This window comes from Ambystoma mexicanum, chromosome 3p, assembly GCF_040938575.1.
Source record: "Ambystoma mexicanum isolate Mex_15411 chromosome 3p, UKY_AmexF1_1, whole genome shotgun sequence".
Classification (NCBI taxonomy): domain Eukaryota; kingdom Metazoa; phylum Chordata; class Amphibia; order Caudata; family Ambystomatidae; genus Ambystoma; species Ambystoma mexicanum.
The window spans coordinates 173,399,270-173,420,843 of record NC_090925.1 but is presented as its reverse complement, the minus strand read 5'-3'; the positions used below and the strand labels follow the sequence as shown (position 1 = coordinate 173,420,843).

Sequence of the window (21,574 nt, the reverse complement as noted above, 5' to 3'; positions counted from 1 at the left end):
ATTTACGCATAGCACCTCTCTTCCGCTGGTCGACCAAGTGTGCAATGTCCTCCACAACCATTGTGTAAACGTCGCCAACTGCATGGCTGCAATAGGTTGTGGTGACTGTTATAAAGGCCTAGGCTGGTGGGTGCAGCTGTGGTGAACGGTATGTAGGAGGCTTTGTGCATTGGCCATGTTTTACATGTGTGCTGCTAAGCACGTCCTTTCATGCTATCATAGCTTACAGTACTTCCTAAAGCAAGGGTCTTCTAAGGGCCTAACCATAGAAAACGCAAATGGTGACATGTGGCTCCCTATTGTGCAACAGGGGCAATGGTATGCACCATATCCTAATGTACGCATAGCAGCTCAGTTCTGCTCCTCTACCAAGTCTACAATGTCCTCCACAACCATTGCGTACAAGTCACCAACCTGACATGCATGCAGACTCACAAGTGCATGACTGCATTATGTTGTGGCTGTCATGAAGGCGTAGCCTGCTGGGTGCATAGCCTATGGCCTTCGGCCATGCACCCAACAGTCTAGGCCTTGCCCACACCCACCACAACCTAACAAAGCCTTGCAGGCGAACATGTAGGCATGTGCCACAAATCAGAAAGGCAACATAAGCACCAGCACTTCTACCCAACCTACGCATCCTAAAGCAGGAATGCATGCACACATGTTCCACTTACCGTAATGAACAAACGTACCACAGGGTTTGGCACCACTACCCACTTCCATTCAGAAACCATTGTAATAATGCCAACCAAACAACACAATCGTCGCAACATCGGTCCTGCTCTCCACAATGTACTACGTGCACACAAGAAGTACTGCATAGTACACTGCAACACTTACTAATCTGCACAATGCACATTACGCAAGCACATGTAAAAACCAGTTGCCCCGTAAGCTCTTCCATATTTACACTATTCCATTAGTGCACCCAGTGGACACAGTAAACAACTGGTCACTGCAATATCTCCACCCATACACCGACAACTGTACGATGGTCTACCAATCACCACACCCAAGCAACCAACAATGTGTGCAATGCAGCCAAACCACCCACACAAGCAACAATGTGCCACCACCTTTTAATCAGTGGACATACCTTTTCAACCAGTGGATATACTTTTCTGTGCAAGGGCTGCAGCCATGCATTAAAGGGGCTACGGACTTACCAAACGCTGCAAACCATAGTACACCCTATCTGTAAATGTGCATGTCTTGTGGAATGCACTCGCCTTCTGCAAATGTGCCTGCCACCATTCATCACAGAAAGACATATTGCCGCTGCAGCTGGCATGCCATAACGAAGGCTGCCTGCAATGACCACACAAGATTTTTGCCTGTTGAGATAACTGTGTATTGGCGTACTATGCACAAACACCGCTGGCACAGCATGTCTTCTTCTAATGAGATCTACCACTTGCAGCACGTCTCACTCCCCCACCCTTTCCATCCCTTCTTCCCACCACCAGATCCCATTAACTATGGTTTCCAGTCACTTTAACCTCTTCCATATTTACACTATTCCATTAGTGCACCCAGTAGACACAGTACACGACTGGCTAATTCCGACATAGCAGCTCTCTTCTGCTAGTCTATCAAGTGTAAAATGTCCTCCACCACCATTCTGTAAAAGTCACTAACTTCAGATGCATGCAGAGTGACAACTGCATGGCTGCATTATGTTGTAGTAGCTGTGATGAAGGCCTACGCTGTTGGGTGCAGTTGTGGTGAACGGTGTGTAGCAGGCTTTGTACATTGAGCATGTTTTACATGTGTGCTGCTGAGCACATGCTTTCATGCTGCCATATCTTACAGCACTTCCTAATGCAAGATTCTTCTAAGGGCCTAACCATAGCAAACTCAAATGCTGACATGTGGCTCCCAATTGTGAAACAGGGGCAATGATGTACACCGTATGCTATTGTACACATAGCAGCTCACTTCTGCTGCTCTACCAACTCTACAATGTCCTCCACAACCATTGCGTAGAAGTCACCAACCTGACATGCATGCACACTGGCAAGTGCATGACTGCATTGCATTGTGGTTGCTGTGAGGAACGCCTAGCCCTTTGGGTGCATGGCCTATACCCTACGACCTTTGGCCATGCACTTTACAGTCTAGGCCTAGCCGACACCCACCACAACATAACAAAGTTATGCAGGCGAACGTGTAGGCATGTGCCACAATTCAGAAAGGCAACATAGGCACCTGCACTTCTACCCAACCTCTGCACCCTAAAGCAGGAATGCAAGCACACATGTTCGACTTACCGTAATGCACAAACATACCACTGGATTTGGCACCACTACTCACTTCCAATCAGAAACCATTGTAATAATGCCAACCAAACAACACAATCATCGCAACATTGATCCTGCTCCCCACACTGTACTATATGAATACAAGCAGTACTGCAAAGGTCAATTCAACACTTACTAATCTGCGCAATGCACACTACGCAAGCACATGTAAAAACCATTTACACCGTAAACCCTTCCATATTTACACTATTGCATTAGTGCAGCCAGTGGCCACAGTACACGACTGTCACTGCAGCATCTCCACCCATACACCGACAACTGTACAGTGTTCTAACAATCACCACCCCCATGCAACCAACAATGTATGCAATGCAGCCAAACCACACACACAAAGTGACAATGTGGCAGTGGCTTTCAATCAGTGGACATACCTTTTCAACCAGTCGACATACTTTTCTGTGCAAGGGCTGCAGCCATGCATTAACAGACTTACCACACACAGCACACCATAGTACACCCTATCTGTAAATGCGCATGTCTTGTGGAATGCACTCCAGTTCTGCAAATGTGCCTGCCACCACTCATCACAGAAAGACATTGCCGCTGCAGCTGCCTTGCCATAATGAAGGCTGTCTGCAATGACCACACAAGATTGTTCCCTGTTGAGAAAACCGCAAATTGTCGTAGTATGCACGGATACCACTGGCACACTACCGTCTTCTTCTAATGGCATCTATCACTTGCAGAACTTCTCACTCCTCCACCCTTTACATTCCTTCTTCCCACCACCAGATGCCGTAAACTATGTGTTCCAGGCCCGTTCGCCGCCGCACTGCCCTCGGATACAACATGCCGGCGTTATCAAAAACTATTCACGCACAACACATCACTGTTCACTGCAGTGTAATCACATTTTTCACCACACGGTGAACAGGGAAAAGGGACGGCAGGTCGGAGGCAAATATGAGTACTTTTAGTGGCCACGAAGTTACATACAGGAGGCACAGCCATGAACACAATGCATTACGGGATTGGCATACACACCACAACACTGTCCTCTGATACACCATGGCAGCGTTTCCCAAAACCTTTGACGCACAGCACGTTTCCCTCCAGCCAATCACCGGCCACGTCCACTGTCTGTCGACAGCACAGTATACCACAGGCCAATGAGACTTCGGTCCGCGGAGGAGCAAACAGGGAAATGTGTCAGCGGAGCAGACCCAGATATCACAATATTTTTGTGATGTACATTTCAGTCCTTTGCAACAAAAGTACTGGTCCAATTTCCACCAAACACACAAAAGCATGCTTTCTGACCCAAGCCCCCGCACCTACTGCAAATTTGGTGCAAATCCGTCCAGCCGTTCGGGCTGTAGCCATGCGCAAAGTTTTTGCCCATTCAGTCTATGGAAAAAAAAAATGTTGGGACCCTCTATAACTTTGCCCCCCCCCCTACACGAAACCTCACCCAACTTGGCAATATAAATTCAGGGCCGGCCATATACCTTTTTTGCAAAGTTTGGTGAGGATTCCTCCAGGGGGAGCAAAGTTATAAACTGCCGAAAAAGTGCTCTTCCTATGAGTATAGCAATTTAACCATAACTACACGCCTGCTAACGCGGGCCGTGTAATACACCTGACTGGGAGTGATTTGTAGTGTCCTTTACTCTGTGTGCTCATTGAGGTCTTTCAGTCACCCTCACCCCACCTTAGACCTAGTATTGACTGCCGCCAATGCTAACTTGATTGGTCTGGCTTGTCCAGAAGGTTACCCTGTTCCAAGAATAAAAGGCTGGCCTTCTGAACCTCTGCCCACCAGGTAATAGTTCAGAAAACCATCTTAACAAATTGGTGTACAGCGGTGGGATAGGACTGAGGGTATCCAGTGTTGCACACTAGTGAAGGCTTTTCAGATTACCCCTACCCAGGACACATAGTGACCTTAGTAGTAAGTAACTGTAAATGCCATAGACCTATCTAGAATAATGGAAACAATTACCAATATAACCATGAATGCTTAAAATCTGAAACATTGAGAATGATGTGTACTGAGAGAAGCTTGCCTGCTCATGGTACAAAGGGTGAAATGATTCAGAGAATCATAGATTGGCAAGAGTTGCAACTCACTGCCATTACCACAGATGAAAGTGTAGAAGGAGGTGGGGCTGCTCTCACTGACAGATCTGACAGATCTGTCGCTGCACTCATCCATGGTACCCTGGAAGACAGAGATGATGTGTTGTCCCAGGCTTCCTCTACCAGCTCTGATGCTTATGCCCTGTTAGATTTCAAGGAGGAAGAGCTGCAGTTTAGGCAGAAGGAGCTTGAATTTAACATGGCTAAACTGATGGTGGAGCAGGCAGAAAAACAAAAGAACAGGGATCACCAGTTGGAACTGGCCAAGTTTCAAGTTTCAAATGGATCCAAGGGATCTGGACATGGGTCGGGGTCCTCCTCTTATTCATGATTTCCTAAAGATCTGCTCAGTGTGTATGATCAGAAGAATTACATTATGGACTGGTTGAATGCATTTGAGTATGCATGAGAAGTTCAAGAGGTTGTAAATGCTGACATGATTGCATGGGCGCTCAGCAGACTACCCCATTCTGGCTGCAGTGCTATTATGGAGATGTCAAAAGCTGAAAAAGTATATTTTGCAAAATTGAAGCAGCCTCTCATCCTAAAGTTTGGGAAGACTCCTGCCCAATACTTGAAGAGGTTTAGAGAGTACAAAAAGAAAGAAGGTAGTACTTGGGTGTCTTGTGTAACTGATTCCTTAAAGAACTTGACCGGTTTGGTTGAAGGCTATAAAGTCTCCACCTTTGAGGGTATGATATGTCTTGTCATGCTTGAACGTATTTTTGCATCTTGTTCCCCTGAGCTTACGCAGCACTTGGCAGATTCAAAGGAGTTAGATCCTAAGAAGCTGGCCATGGCAGCAGATTTGTGGGTGTCACATAGAGTGTCCCATAAGGACAAGACTCATCCTGGCAAGCAGGAGGAGGGGAAAAAGTCCAAAGATAAAGAGGGTGAGGAGGCTGAAAAAACTTCCTCCCAAAAGAGTCAGAAAAAGAAATGTAAGGGTTAGTCCCAAGAGAATGTACAGGTTAGTGGAAGTTATCGTTCCAAGCAGAACTCTGGTTATAATAAGCCTCCCTATGTCCCAAGACCCAGTGGATCTTGTTTGGCTTGGGGAGCAAATGACCATGTGAAGAGGGGCCCCAGATGTAAGGTCAAAACCTTGGAGGTCCACTCTGTGAGTCTGGCCTTCCCCTCCTAGGAGGAGGAAGAGATCACAGGGACACCCTTCTCCACAGACTCCTTCCCCAGTGGGATAGAAGCTGAGGTAGTTTTAGTTTTCCTTGGTTCCTGGGAGCATAAAGTCTCAGAACTTATGCTAGCATTCCTGATAACACCGAACACTATTTCAAAGACAGTGTGCTGATCAATGGAGTTGGCACTCCTGCCCTTAGGGAAAGTGGGGAGTCGTGGATTCTACCTTTGTAAACCAAGAGGAGCTTGCCAGAGCTCCTTTGATGCCCACTGTCAGGATCCCAGTGAGCATTCAGAAGCAAGTCCCGGGAAAGGTTCTGCTAGGGAATGATCTCAGAGTCTTAGGTCTGTGGGTGACACAGCCTTCAATGGCTTAAAAGACTCCTTGTGCCAGGCCCTTGTTCTTAGGCCCTCTGATTACCAAAGACCTTTTATTGTGCAGACAGATGCCTCTGGCACTGGGATAGGAGCTGTATTATCACAAGTAGATGAGAAAGGTAAGCTACACCCTATTGGATTCATTTGTCGTCAGCTTAAGGACAGAGAGCTCAGGTGGTCCACAGTAGAGAAGGAATGTTTCTCTGTTGTGTGGGCCCTAAAGAAGCTGAGGCCCTACCTCAATGGTACCGACTTCACTGTGAAAACTGACCATAAGCCCATAAAGTGGCATCTAGTGGGCTGACCAGCTTGCGCAGGACCTTTCCCCTGAAACCGCCACCGTTTCGAGTTGACACGAGAACTTGGTACATACCAAGCTTTGTGTTCACAGCACTCTCACAACGAATTTCGTAAATTTGGCATTCCCTGGTCTGGAATAAAGAGAGAGCACCCAAACTGGAGTAAACGCGGTAACTGTGTTGCCCAGCCGTGGTGCCGAAATTTGCAGGTGCCTTGCTGGTGTTCCCCTCTGTGCCCTGAAGCCTGCTACAGTGAAACTGGCTTGATCCCTTGATCTGGAGAGGAGACATCGACACTGTCCCACCAGGGAATCATCGATGTATCTTCCCCGCTGAAAGCTGCAGAGTCGCACAACTAGCGCATTTGAACCTGCACCCGAAGTGAACTCGACTGACGAAGTTTCAAATACTTCCATCGGTTACATGTCTTTTCACTGAAAAACTTTCATTGAAAGATGGTTCATCGAAAATGTTTAATTGAAAACGTATTCACCTAATGTAGGTTAATTACACTTTTCACTGAAAATGTGTATATCGAATTTACCGAATGTTTTTTTGTTTGTATGTGTTTATTATTTGTATCGCACACCTAACCCTAAGGGAACTGGGCACTGGAAAACTTAACATGTTGCAAGATACATACTTACATAAATAGGAATACAAAGGAAATCCGCAAGAGGTCGACCAGGGTTACAGAATGGTCTGGACATCAATTAAATACAGTTAAGATCAAAAACATCTGAGCAATGAAGAAACAATACGGATCCACTGGGGGCCACAGGTTTCAGTTATTGGACTTATCAGTGAGCCAGAGTTTGACTCTAGCTCTGAAGGCATTGAAGGAAGGTTCCATTCTAATGATGCGAGTTAGGGAGTTCCAATGGTTGGTGGCTTGGACGGGGAAGCTGGCTCCACCAGCAGTTTTTAGGTTGAACCTGGGAACTGACATGAGGTGTGTTTGGGAGGATCTGGTGGGTCGGGCTGGTTGGTATATGGAGAACTTGTCAGAAAGATATTTAGGTGCAGAATTGGACATACATTTGTGGGTGTTTGCCAATGTGCAAAGTGAGATTCTATCGCGCACTGGGAGCCAGTTAGATTTCTGTCTAAGGCTGGAGATTTGGCTGGATCTAGGAATGTTTAGTACTGCTCTTAAGGAGTTGTTTGTAAGACTTGAAGTCTGTTAAGATTCTGTTCAGAGCATCCTAGGAAGAGCGTATTGCAATAATCTAATTTAGAGAGCGCTAGAGCTCTAGCTAAAGTCATGCAACTAATGGGGGACAAGTAGGATTTAGAAGCATTTATTAGCTTGTTTGTGTAGGCTGTTGATTAGGCAATAGAGCTCACTTGCTTTTTTAAGGATAGGGTAGATTTAAGATAGACACCTAGGTTTTTTTAATCTCCTTTGCAACTTTGATTGATTCCCATCAATGTTGAAGGACATGTACCGCGGGTCGAGCTTGTTCAGGTGAGCCTGGGTGCCAACAATTAGGAGCTCTGTTTTTTATCATTGAGGCAGAGGCTGTGGGCAGCCATCCATGCCTGTATTTCCAAGTAGATAACGTTAATTAATATAGAGTCATCCTCGTAGCATCCTGTCAACGTGATGAGAACCTGGGTGTCATCTGCATAGTTAGTGTAGATGACACCCATGTTATCGAGATGGTTGAAGAGGAGCTTTGTGAATATATTGTATAGCGTTGGTGAGACGCAAGAGTCTTGGAGCACCCCACAGTGGATGGGGATCGGGGCTGCTGAGGCAGAGGGCGAGAAGACTCTGGTGGTGCGGTTGGATAAGAATGATTTAACCCAGTGGGATGCCTTGGTTTAGAAGGCTGCTGCAGTGGTTAAATGTTCAGTGAGAATCTGGCTTTGAATTGGGGGGGTCTTCCCCGCACATACGTGTTTACTGCCCTTTATAAAACACCCAAACATTCCCAATTTGTTTTATTTGTTATTGGGGGTCCCCCCACCAAACCCCCATTTTCCATATTTAACACTTTACCCCACCCAAACCTACATACATATATTTTAGATAAGAAAAACATTAATAGCATTTTTTTTTAAAGAAACATGTTTTCAATTAAACATTTTCGAGGAAACATCTTTCAATGAAACATTTTTAAATGAAAAGACTATATACCACTTCCAGCATGGGTGGACAAAGACGGCAGTGTTTCTAAAATACAGGTTTTTAAGTTCCTCTGATGCATTTCAAGATATTACACCCAGTTCAGTATCTAAGCAACCTTAGAGCCGTTTCCTGGTGTATTACGACTAGCTGGTGAATTCACAGCACACTCCCTACACCAGTGAATACTCTGAAAATCAGCCACCCATTTCCAATTGTTTTAATCAACAAGCCCTGACCATTACCTAGAAGGAGCCCACCGTATCGGGCTTCACCATTCTCTCCACTATTGCTCACTCTATATAATTAGATAAGGAGAATTCCAACGGGCTGTGGCTGTGGTCTCTAGTAGTACCGCAGTTTGGCCAATGCTGTGCTTTGCGGCAGTTCGGAAAGTCAGACGCAGTGGTCTACGGTGTGCTCCACTGCAGAGACACCTTCTCGTGGAAAATGATCAGTCCGCTCAAAAAGACTGGACAAAAGAAGGATGTTATGAACCCTGGCAGATAGGGGCAATAGGGGCAAAGTACCCCAGAATACCCCTCAGTGTGTGAAGCACACTGTGAACAAGCTGACCCATACCTTATGATAATGAAGTAGAATGATGTCATTGCAGGGAGGGGGACGGAGATGACAGGAAGTTTTTTCCACGTATGGGAGTCTTTTCTCCCCTTTCTGATGCCCTTGCCACGCCTATATAATCCTCCCTAGAGTTTATTATTTTGACTTTGTCAGGGGTTTCCCCTGGTTCTACTGGAATGAGGCAATGCTTTTGAGTGACCTTATGGACTGGGCATGTGCCCCTGGGAAAACATTGAGTATGTATATTCCAGTGCTCGGAAAGCAATTGGGTGAAAGACACTTCTCAACCTTCTCTGCTCCCGCAGCCCCATCTCTTGCCAGCTTTCTCCAAATGTATAACACCTCCTTCTCCTAACTCCCAGAGCTCTGATCCTGTTGGGCTCCCTTGCATATAGACCTATCATCTCTCTATGGGCCAGGCTTCTCATGAGGGTCTGCTATTAAATGGGATTATCTGTTACGGTGCATGATTTTCTTGTATTTAAAACATGCTTTTCAAATCAGGTGATGGTAACAGAGGAATGGGGGTCTCCAACGTTCCCTGGACCAAGTCTATGTAATGCTGTCTGCCATTTTGAATTAAGCCTTCCGTGGATTTAATATTTAGTGCATGCTTGGAGGTTCTGGTGCCCGCGGCGGTCAGTTGGATGGAGCCAAGCGCCTGCAATGGAGCTCCAACACATCTGACAAAACGACACCCCACTTGTTGTCTTTGTAAGCAGCTACTCGATAAGTACATTTCCTGACAATGAATATAACATGATTTCCCACTGCTGGGCCAGTCTTACAGGGCCCATGCCATTACCACATTACATGTAGTTCTAGATCCATTCTTAGTTAATGGGTAGATGTCTTGTTAGCCTTTCATTTTATAAATAATAATTGATTTCTTATGTAGCGTTACACGCCACAGATCTCAGAGCATTGAAATAACAGAAGACATTATTATCCCACAGAGTGGTACTCAATTTATTGACCTCGGAAGGATGAAAGGATGAGTTGACCCTGCTGGGATTTGAACCTGCCACAGCAGGCTGCACACAGATATCAGGGGCGAGCGCTTAGCTCACTGTGTTATCTGACCGGCAAATCCCTCCCCACTGATCCGGATGCTGCAGTGGTGACCACGGGATGGCTCCCGTTCCACCCCTGGACCCTGTATCACACAGAAGGTGGAAGCTCCCATGCTCATTTCACCACCATACACACCAACGGTCGAGTGGTGGACATTGTCATAGGGCCTAGACCCCCTTTTGCAATCTTCGTTCACCCATTATCTGGGGTATAGCTTTAAGCCAACTTTGTGGTCTCCTTCTTGGTCTAGTCCTGCCTATGGTGTGTGGTGCAGCTCTCTGCATGCTCTTTAACCTGTATCCCTTTTGTCTCTCAAACCTCTGCTCCCATCTATCACCTTTACTGGAGTGTGGTGGGCTCTTTTATGGTAATTTTGAATTCTGTGTTCTGATTGGTTGCTTCTTAGTCTCCTTTTCTTCATACAACCTGCTGGGTTATTCCCCCTGTTCGGTTGATCGTTTTTAGATGTTTATATAACTTAATAAGGTTTATAGCTCATTGTTTCCCTGGTAGTAAGTAGTACTCATTACAGCGGGTGCAAAAGCAGCAGAGGACTCAAAAAGCCCATGCACCATTTTGAAGGCAGGAGAAAGGACCCTGGAAGCCCCTGTGGTTCAGAGTAGTGGTGTAACGGTATAACAGTATAGCGTTATAGATACCATGAACAGCTTATTTGAACTATAATAAACATCACGTTGTTTATACGGGTATACCGTTTTAGGGCCTGCAGCTATTAAGTGAGCTTTTCAATCTGATTTGGAAAGGCTGCAGTAAGCAAGTGCTGCACATTCTGGATCTTGCACTGTGGGATGTGGCGTTTGGCAGACAAGCGCATAGGGAAAGTGAGGCCCCATTAGTGAATGTAGCTTTGATGCTGTTACTGCTCTTTCTCTGTGATCAGTAGAGTCAGTTAAAAATCAGCCGATTTGTAGTTTTCCCACCAATTTGAAAGATGGGGAACTAAACATGCCAGAATGCAAAGGGGGGCATGAACTGGATGCCCTTCTGATGCATGTCAACAAAAAATGTTAGCCCTGTAGACTGTAGGAACACTGCAATGGGGGTGAGATATTTCTCAGATCTATACTCGATTTGTGACGCCACCCATGAAAGCATTCCTCCGTCTCAACTCACATGACAAGGGTCCTAATGCGCTAAGACCTGGGGAAAATGGTAATGATGGGGCTGTGGTGAGTTGGGGGTCTATGCCATATTTGTGCCGATATGTATTTTAAATTTGTCATTTTCAAAAAGTGTTTGTGCCACTATCTTTAGGAAGGTAAATGAACATGTATTGCAAGAATCAAGAAAGAAATCAACAGCACCCACTGAACGCTGTCCTGTTGGATTACATGGTCAGTGGTGACTTCAACATCAGACCTTTACAATACACCAGGCAGATGGTAAACAAGCTATCGTGATTTGATCAATATGCAACCTTTTGGTGAGTGTGTGTTGGCTATGACATTTTGACAAAAGAAACACAATGACATGGGCTTTCAGACCTCACATGAGTTACTTTTCTCCCTTTAATGGGATAAAGCGTTATCAAAACAAGCTTTTTTGACTGATCGCAGTGAGGGGTCATGATGCCCATGCCATGTGGTTCCAAAATAATGCAAGTAGAGGCCGATTTTCACAGCGATGACCTGTGACTGAGCAGAATGCTCATTGCTTAAAATTTGCATTTTAACACTTCCACTAGTCACTCTTTCATTCAAGGCGATCAATGAGTGAGCGCCATGAAAGACCAAATCTGCAGCCGCCTTAGATTCCCGGAGGATCAGCTAAAAATGTGCAGAGACAAGTTTCAAAATGCTGAGAATTTATAACCTTTAAGAAAATATTTTTTAAGATTAGTTAACTCCACATGCTATACCGCGATAACCATGATATACTGTCATTTGGCAAGAAGGTTATCATACCGCCATAAAACCAATACCGTGACACGCCTAGTTCAGAGTACAGTGCCATGTTTGCATGCTGGATTGTGCCTGATTTGGTGGTGGCTCTGGAAAATGGCAAGTGCATCCTTTGATCAAACATTAGAGAGTCTGAAAGAGAAGGCTGTACTCGTGATCGAAGACACTGATGTCTGCAGAAGGAGGTACTGGTCTCATATGGCTCCCTTTACGAAGCACATTGTGTGTATGAGGGATCGATAAGGGCAACTTATACAAAGGGACAGATGCCGGAGTTGGGAATGGTGACCAGCCTCTATCCCATATACCTAAAACAAGGAGAGTTGGTCCCTTGGCAGGGGCATTGTGGAATTCCCCTTTATGGACACCAGGTAGAATACTACATCAGAGGTGGGCATCACTATTGTCCAGAGCCCCTCTAAGCTACAGAAGAGGGTTGGCTAATGTGACGTTGTCACAGAGAGTAGCAGACCTCCCTTTCAAATTCTAAGTCTAATGACAATTCAGACGGTAGAGAAAGAGACAGTTTGAAAAAAAGCATGGGACATGTTAAGGGCAGCATTTTAGAGGAAAGGTACCGGGCACTCTAGGAAGTCAAAAAGGAGCTTGAGGATACACGATTCAAGCTTACACGAGATAAAAGCCAGATATTATTTGCAGATAGATTTTGGAAATTCTGTGAAAAGATTTACAGAAATTTTTCTAAACCCTTGTTACCTAGAATATATTTCATTTGTGAAAAATAGGGCATGTGAGCTAAATGTTGAGAGATTAGGTGTTATGCAAAATAAGGAACCCTAGTTGAATATCCTGGAGCTTGCGGAATCACTTCTCAGAGAAGGCATGGATTGGGCCTTATTCCGATATATGGCACATGCGTATTGCATTGAATGATTGAAGTGGCCACGTGGCTGTGAGTCTCAGCTTGGCCCAGGCTTCAGTGAACTTTGTGTACAGTGAATCACCCTGCATCTTATTACTCATCCAAGCTTTGTTCGGTCACTTGTAGGTGCTAGTTCCATGCGCCAGTTCAGGGATGTGCCTGTTCCCCACTCACATGCCCAGGATCCATGAATGCATGTGCACTGCTGCCATGGATGCTGATTTTCAGTTCTAGTATCCATGTAAATTCAAGCTCCAGCATACTGACACATGACTCTTCACCGTCATTCATGCTCTGGCTCACTTGCGTTCAAAGCGCTCCAGCGTTGGCATGCAACACGGTCCTTCATTCCTCCACACTAGTGTCAGGCTTGCACTTCTGAGTGGCAGATGTTATCACACTCAATAGAGTCATTGTATGGTCCCAGAGTACACCTGTACACTAGTACAAGGACCTACATTTACATCAATAGTGAAACTGAATCCACATACCACAAAGCACTCTCTGCTTATTGGCGCAGTTGTGATCACACCCCGATGCACTAATGTCCGGATCTATGCTCATGGACCACTGGGGAATGTTACTGCCATCTGTTTCTGGCAATGCCAAGAGTACATGCCAGCGCTGAGACCCCCAAGCATGTGTGAAATCCCCTCATTGTTGTGGAAGATGGGATGTTTGCACAGGGATGAGGAGGGGAAAATGGGCTAACCTTACCTGGGTGGTGGCAAAGCCCCCGCAGGGATTCTGCTTGCGCATTATCCATGCTGCGATCCGCGAGGCATTCCTGATGTCCTCCTTGGTCACATTTGGCTGGCGGAGGTGGGCCAGGAGGACCAGGGCTGAGGTTTCCACTACTCCTTCCTCCGGTAGGGTCCAGCCCGATGCCTTTTTTGAGGTTTGTGGTGTCAGCGTCCAAAAAATATTCTTTTCTGCACAAACACAAACACTCAATTGTTCAAAGACCTTGCTTGCCTTAATGATTTTAAGTTACATTGTTTACAAAGATATCAGCCCCATATCCCCTCCATTTCTTTCTCGGATTTGCATTCACAGACTCTCTCAAAGTATAGTATGCTATCTAAAAAAACAGCGCAATCTTGGAAATGTAGGTTGATTGTAATTGCTATTCTTTTTACTGCTTTGGCGTCAAACCTTGCATTGTAATATTTCATGTAGATATTGTAAATTTCTGTTGTTTTAATCTTTTTTTCCTTCTTTATATATATATGATCTTTCTTTTTTTCTTTGTTGTTTTTATTTTCTTAACAAATTGACATGTGTGTGTAAAAAAAACAAATTTGGTTATGACACAATAAAAAAACAAAATAAAAAAGTATAGTACCAAACTGGCTGATTATCTCTTGGATTCAACCTAGATTGAGGATACGCTCCCTTAACCCAAACTTCCAAGTGAACCCTAGCTCTCACTTTCCTGATGAAATTTCAAGAATCAATTATAAAAAAGCCACTTTAATCCTTCCCTGAAATCAACCATTTAGTCAATCCACTACTACCCAGACTACAAGACAAACATGGCACTGCGACCGCTATCAAAACAGTGGCAGATGACCTCCAACCTCTATTCATGCAGCTGTGCTGTCCTGGTGCACTTTGACTTGCCCAATGAGTTGAGCATCATGGACCGCCAAATCCTCCTCCACTTTTTCAAATTAGTGGCACACACTGCGCTGCATTGCTTTGAATAACTTCCTACCAAATGATACCTCCAAATATGCCAAGGTCCCTTCTCTTCACTTTCATCCTCTCCATCTGTGGAGTCCCCCAAGGCTCCTTTCTCTCCCCCGCTGTTGTAATGCGAGTTAATCTTGTTCTGTCTCACTGGTCATGAATGCATGCTGATGGAATGTTGGTGAATGTATGATGGACAGCTCAGGAGAATGTTTAGCATGTGTTGTGTGCAAGTGTTCCAGTCAGTTGGGGGCACGAGCTGGGTGTGAGAGGAAGGCTAATGGTTTCTGTCCCTTATCTGTCACTGAATATCCATTGATATCTACCTGTACAGCTACCTTGTACATACAGCACAGACCCCATCAACAATAGTAAAGAACCTGGAAGTCTAAATGGACAACAAACTTACACATGAGCCACAAATAAACGCTATAATCAAGAAATGTGTCTTCCTCCTACAGGCAGTAAAAAGGATCCTACCTTTCCTCTCTTTCACCCACAAAACACTCACCATCATCACACTCATCATGTCCAGAGTAAACTACGCCAACAGCCTATGCCTAGGAATGCTAGAACAACTATTAAAAAACACCAGCTGATCCAAAACGCTGCAACCAGACCCTTGCTAAAACTACCGCAAAGAGAACACATTACCCCAGTGCTGAAACTGCTACACTGGCTACCGATAAAGTTCAAAACGATGTGCATAACACACAGAGCAATCCACGGCCAAGGAGCAGAGTCCCTAAAGGAGAAAATAACCGTCTACCATTGGATAAGACCACTTGGATCAAGCAACAACATTTGCTTAGAACCAAAACCATACAATAAAAGAACATGTGGCGGATACTCCTTTCCTCACCTGGCAGCAATAAACAGGAATCATCTACAAAGAAACATTTGCAACACAAGGGATAATCTGGAATTCAGAAAACAACTCAAAATTTGGCTCTTTGCTCCAGAACCAGAAGGAAACAACTAGGAAGGACAGACACAGCGGTAAAAAGGAATCCCATGGAAGAACCCATGACCCCTAACTTAATTGTCGCTAACTATAGGGTAGGGGGGACGCCCTGACCATCCATGTCCACATACTGCTAATTCACAGAGGAAACCTAGGTAGGTAAGCTCGCCACACAGGATGGACAGGTAGGGACCAGAATGCTCTAACCTAAGCATCCCCAAGCCCAGGGTGGGGGAATATGCCGGCATAAACCAGGTACACATACCACTAGAGTAACACAGAGGAAAACTGCCACCCCTCAACAGACCTGCCAACCAGGCGGACAGCTACAATAACAAACACACAGGATAATCACAGATGTTGAGCACAGACACTCAAAGACAAAGAGGTAAGGAAAAGCCACCAATCCAATTCTCAACTTTCTACATACACCTCTCATACAGAAACTCACACAACCACCTCTCCACACAGCAATCTTCCCGCACTTCACCACATTGCAACAACAGAGTAGCAACACATAACCCGGCACAACTGCACAAAGGAATTCTCACCGACCCTAAAACCACACTTAAGCTCAGCGAACGGTGCAAACCGAACTGAAGCTGCCAATAGGACATCACAACTCTCTGTTTCCCATTCCCACTAAACCCTACTAACCCTCCAATGTCCCCTTTCATCACAATCTCCTTTTGAGATCCGCCAGAGCACCTGGGGACAACTCCAGTTGTGATAGTGTTGGGTATAAAATACCTTTAACATTAACATACTTACAAGTAACTGGAGTCGTACACATGTACCTATATCTAATAAAGCATCCTGGATCAACCTCTATGGCTCCATAGCTGATCTGTGTACTAATCAAGTGAGCATCACCACTACCATAGCACCCGCTCTCTTCATTCTGGATATGCTTCATCTGGGAACTCTTCCTGATCCTCCAGGGTTTGCTTTCAGGTTCATGCAAATCACAGCTTGGTCTACATTGGGTCTCAGGCAGCTGCACAACCTGACAACAACTCTCCAACCCTCAATCAGAGCTAACCCTTGATGAATTAGAACATGCTCTGCCTCTTGCACCCAAATGTTTGCAAATGCCCCGAACTCTCCATATCCTGTTAGGCTCTCATCAGTGCCACCCTCCCAGTAAGATATTAGTAAGATACTTTACTCTGAAATATAATACACATTTACAGCCAAACTGGAATTGCCCTGAAACCCTGACACAATAGTAATAAAAAAGGCTGATCAAAAAGATGATATGCATTCAATTCTTTTATCCCTCCCCGGCTTCCAGGCAAAGAGAGGTTTAAGAATTGAAGGCCCTTGTTCATGTCCACCACACAATTCACAGGTTTTAAACAGGCTACCTCACGATCCAATTTCCCCATGAAGTATTTCCAAGATGCCTCCACTCGTCCTGTGGAAGCTCGAGCACACATCTCCAGACCAATGGGCAAAGAAGATTTGCCATAAAAGGTATCGTCCTTTGGGGCGCTCTCCTCCATTTGTCTCTATGGAACTGCTAATCTTCACATTCGCACCCGGGCACTGCCCATAACCGTTCAATAAACTCCCCTTCTCTTACAGGGCATCTTCCCTGTGCCTTGTGCCTTTGCTGCGATATGTTGCACCTCACAAATGTCCAAAATAAATAAATGAGCGGATATAATGGGACCTGCGCTATCACTGTGTTATAATCCAGGTTACTCTCTGTGCAGCGCCAGGAAGGATGAAACACATTGCTTTATTGAACGTTATCTGAAAATATCCTTGATTGATTCAACTTCCAAAATCTTTTGGGTGCTTCTTGCACCAGGCATACCTTTGGGATGCCTGGTGCAAGAAGCGGAGGGTCCTGACTCAGTACCACTCAGGTTTTGGGAAGGGGCTGGGCACGGTGGGCCATGTGTTCTGTTTGGATCTGCTAATGGAGACGTTTGTGTTGCTTAAGAAGCAGGCATTATATCTGTTTTTCCTATATGTGAATACTGCGTTTGACACTGTACCCCGGCGATAAACCTGGGGACTCCTTAAGAGTGATAGCAGTTCCAGACATGTTAAGGGTAGCAGTACTAGCTGGGAAGGGGGGCAATTATGCTTGTGTGCGATGGGGTCCAGGTGGAGACATAAAACAAGGCCCTTGCGGGTAGCCAAGGGAGTGAGCAAGGCTGCTTCCTTGCCCATTGCCCTTTACTCTTTTCATCAATGACTTGGCCCTAGAGGTGGCAGCGCCCAAGCAGGTGCGCCATTATTGGGTGAGAGGAAAATCAGCATCCTGCCTTTTGCAGATGGTGCTCTTTTAATATAAAAAAAACTGAATGGCCTCCAGCAGCAACTGCGCCTATATAATAACCTTCATTGGTCTTTGCCTTAATGTCCAATAGACGAAGCACATGGCCTGCCATTGTGACAAGGAGATATTGATTGCCCTGTTGGTCTATGGTGTGCATGTTGAGCAATTTGGCATTTAGGATTATTGGGGTGTCCGCTTTCAGGCTAATTTGGGGTGGCACCTTATGTACTGGTACCGAATGTGAAGGCGAGCAGGAGGTAGCCCTTATCGCAATCATGTGTCTGCTCTTTTTGCCTGCCTGCTGCTACTTCGCTCCTCTAGGTTAAGCCTGTAGAAGAGATGATAGTACATTTTGATCTGAGGTCTTGTTAAAAGCTCCCTACCAAATGCCCCCTGAAGCCAAGCACATGTTAAAGGCCTTGGCAATGGAGCAGTGTGCAGATAAAGCACGAGGGCATGGGCTTCTGCCAATGTATCTCCCACTTAAGCTGACCCTTCAAGTATCTGGATAAAACGGGGCCTTCCAGAATTAAGGAATTGTATGTTAAATGCAGGCTTGGCATCTGGCCTATTGCTTCTTATATGGTGAAATGGAGGCAGGAGGCGAAAATGATCTACTCTTCTTGTGCCCCTTACATGGAGACACTAGATGGTCCTGTCTGGTCCACCTGTTCAGAAATTCAGGAATGCACTCAGTTGTGGAAGCATTAGTGTTCTGTTGCTAACTTTTTATTCACAGTATGGGCATTGGTAACTAGACTTGTTAAGGTAATTGGCTAATATTGCGGTTTCAAAATGAGCATATGCACGTTTTACTGTTAATACCTCCTTTTTAAAGAAAAAAGTATTTTTAATTTTAAACTAATTTTAAGCATTTTATGCAAAGTATCTATAAAAAATAGTGACAAAATTATTGCAAAAAATAATGCATAATAGAAATACTAAGCAGACAGCAGTTTTTTTTAAAGAAATGTGCAACATTTTACGAAGATTGTTCTTGAATTGTGCCAATCTTGTTATTACACATTGTTAATATTTTCATTTTCTAAATGATTGAAAAGTATTCAAAGATGTTTAACACATATAAGGCATTTTACATGTATACAAATGTTTTAATAATTTGACATTTTTCTCATGTATATGTTTTACCTTGCCTTTTAGTACCCCAACACTCTGTCTACATTGGGATCACTGTAGTTTGAGAATTTCATGGAGAATCAGTCTAATTTGAGGGAATTGTGAATTGCCCACGGGACACCGTGCACCTTCTGTACTCTGTGTTGCAGACATAGCCTCTAATTCTATTTATAGAGTTCATGCCAGCCCTGTCTTTTATCAATTGCATTGGTTAATTGTTGAAGCAAGGATCGTAAAATTGAGAATCATCTCACTTTTTGAAAGCAACTGAAAACGATTCTCTTTGACTAGCATAAATGTTCCTGAACTTCTCCTTCTGCACCCTTCTATCTCTCGGCACCTAGATGCCCGCGGGCTTTGGCACAGTATAAGCTCAGTAACATAACATAATATAAGCAGTAATATTATTACATGCAAGTCTGCTACTAAGAATGTGGGCTCCAGAAGTAGCTTCTGCAAGCTAATCCGAAACCTTTGCTCGGCTTTTTGACGCATGCACTCACACCAGATTTAATTTGCAATCTGCAGGTGGGAAAAGCTTTTTCCTCCAGTGGGCTATATAATGGAAATCGAGAAACTACTGAAGACATTTCTCCTTTTCATCTTAAATGTATCTAGCGAAGTTGGATGGTTATTTTATTTATTTATTTATTTATTGCATTTATTATGCGCCCAAACCCTTAGGTGTCACGGCTTAGTTACAGACAGTTTAAGATATAATTGACAGATTAGGAAACAAGTACATGGTTTAAGATAAAATTGACAGATAAGATACATATGCAAGCAACCTATACAAGCAATGGTGTAATAGGGGTTCCATGCATTCTCAACCTGCTGCGGAATGTAGAGTGATCAGTGTTCACAAGAACTAACTTGCAGTTACTGTCTTAATGGACTATTGGGTGCATTAGGTTCGAATTTATTGAATAACCATGTTTAAGTAGCTTAATTCTGCATTTTGACATTTTATACCCCCGGATTTCAGTGCTATACAAAAAATGTCTATAATACAGACATTTAAGTTCTTTTCCAAATCCAGATCCCTCCACCATAACACGCCACAGCAACCAACAGCTTTTAAACCTCAGGCTCCCGCCACCCTCTGTGAGGAATTGCCATCAAGCAACTGTGCAAAGCCATGGAATGTTTGACTTTTATTAGTACATAAAAGGATGCAGGGGATTCTTGCCTGAAAGGGGTAATCTGCTAACCAGATCCCCCTTTGTCGCAACTCGATGCCAAAAGCATACATGTGCTTGTGGCGCAGAGCAGTTTCAAAAGGCACATGATTCCCACTCGACCACAGCAGCGACAGCAAAGTCACTGCAACACAGGGGCGACATTTAGGTATGCCCCTTGTACCCAAACTATGATGATCATGAGTAGCACATGCTGGTGGCAAGGTAATCCCTAGGAACAAGATATGCCTGTGTTTAGGTTTAGTACATAGCGATAGTTATGATCTACCACATTCCAATTGATATCGCACACGTGTCAGCCCCTGTGAGTCAGCTTTTCCGCTGATACTGCCACACAGAAACCCTGCGGGCTCAGCTTCTATTGATTTTCTTTGTGAGGGCTAATACCCTCCTCCAGAGATGCTGCACAGCTAGAAGCTAGAAGCTGCCCTGGCCCCAGGAATCAAAGGAGCACACCCATTGAGGATGAGGAGCCTCACACCACGGTGCTGCATGCTTAAAGATCTTTGTTGTTAGTAGGAGTGAAAAGGGCTGGAGTAGGATAGGCAGGAGTGCTCTGGACACTGGAAGAAGCCTGCCACCATCTTTTTTCTACTGTCTCTCTTTTCCTTTCCTGTCTCCCCACTTCCTCTGGAGCAAAGCACGTTGGGTGTTACATCAACGGGAAAGAGCACTGATTGGCCCACTAAAGCAGGCTAGCTTTAGACCAATCACTTGAGGACATGTGTCTTTTAAAGAAGGGGTTTTGCACTCCTTCAGCAGAATGACCTCAGTTTCTCAATGATCTTTTAAGGCCAAAGCGATATTCTGAATATTCTCGTCTGGACTTCCTTTGAGACAGTTTCACTGTCGAAAACCCTCAGCCTGTGGTGAAGAAGGAGCCATCCAAGACAAAAGGAAGATCTGTCAACTAACCGTTCCCAGGGCACATCAGGAGTGACCAGTGCTGTGGACCAGGGCCAAGCACTCTGCAATAAATCTTCTAAGCCAGAAGAGGGGACCCTGTGGTGGAGCATCCTGTCCTCGAGACTTTTGCGAAGGCATCACAGCAACCGGTGGGTTAGACCAGCTAAAGCTACCTGTTCTCCCGCACCAAACCTGTCGCTCTCCCACACTAAACTGTTCGCTGTTTTCCCTGAATCTTGAACCATAGGGAAGGCGCTGGTGCTGGTGTCTGCGTTCCTCCAACCAGCCAAACTATTGCTTGCATCTAAAGCAGCTCAACACTGCATCATGTCCTAGAGAAGCCCGAAGTGACTGCTCAACAGCCACAGCACTGCTGCCTGATCGATCGCACATCAACGCACCCTTGATCATCATTTCGATAGCCGTCATCAGCAGACTCGAACCGCATTAGCGTCGCTGGCCGACCCCTCCCAGCGGCTGAAGCCCAACTCGGCCTGGCCAACTGCAAAGCATTCTTAGGACTGCCCCAACCTGCATCTTTGGAGAGCAGCTGTTCGACCACCCAGACCACCCA

General features: G+C 45.0%; 1 protein-coding gene across 4 annotated transcripts in view; it reads right to left on the bottom strand.

Moving 5' to 3' along the window:
• LOC138580215 (alpha-2-macroglobulin-like protein 1) overlaps positions 1-21,574 on the bottom strand; it is a 1,347,911-nt gene that overhangs the window by 96,696 nt on the left and 1,229,641 nt on the right. For all 4 annotated transcript variants that reach the window (XM_069650572.1, XM_069650575.1, XM_069650574.1 and 1 more), the window contains one exon: positions 13,527-13,741. In XM_069650572.1, coding sequence (XP_069506673.1) covers positions 13,527-13,741 — 215 coding nt within the window. The remainder of the gene's footprint in view (positions 1-13,526; positions 13,742-21,574) is intronic.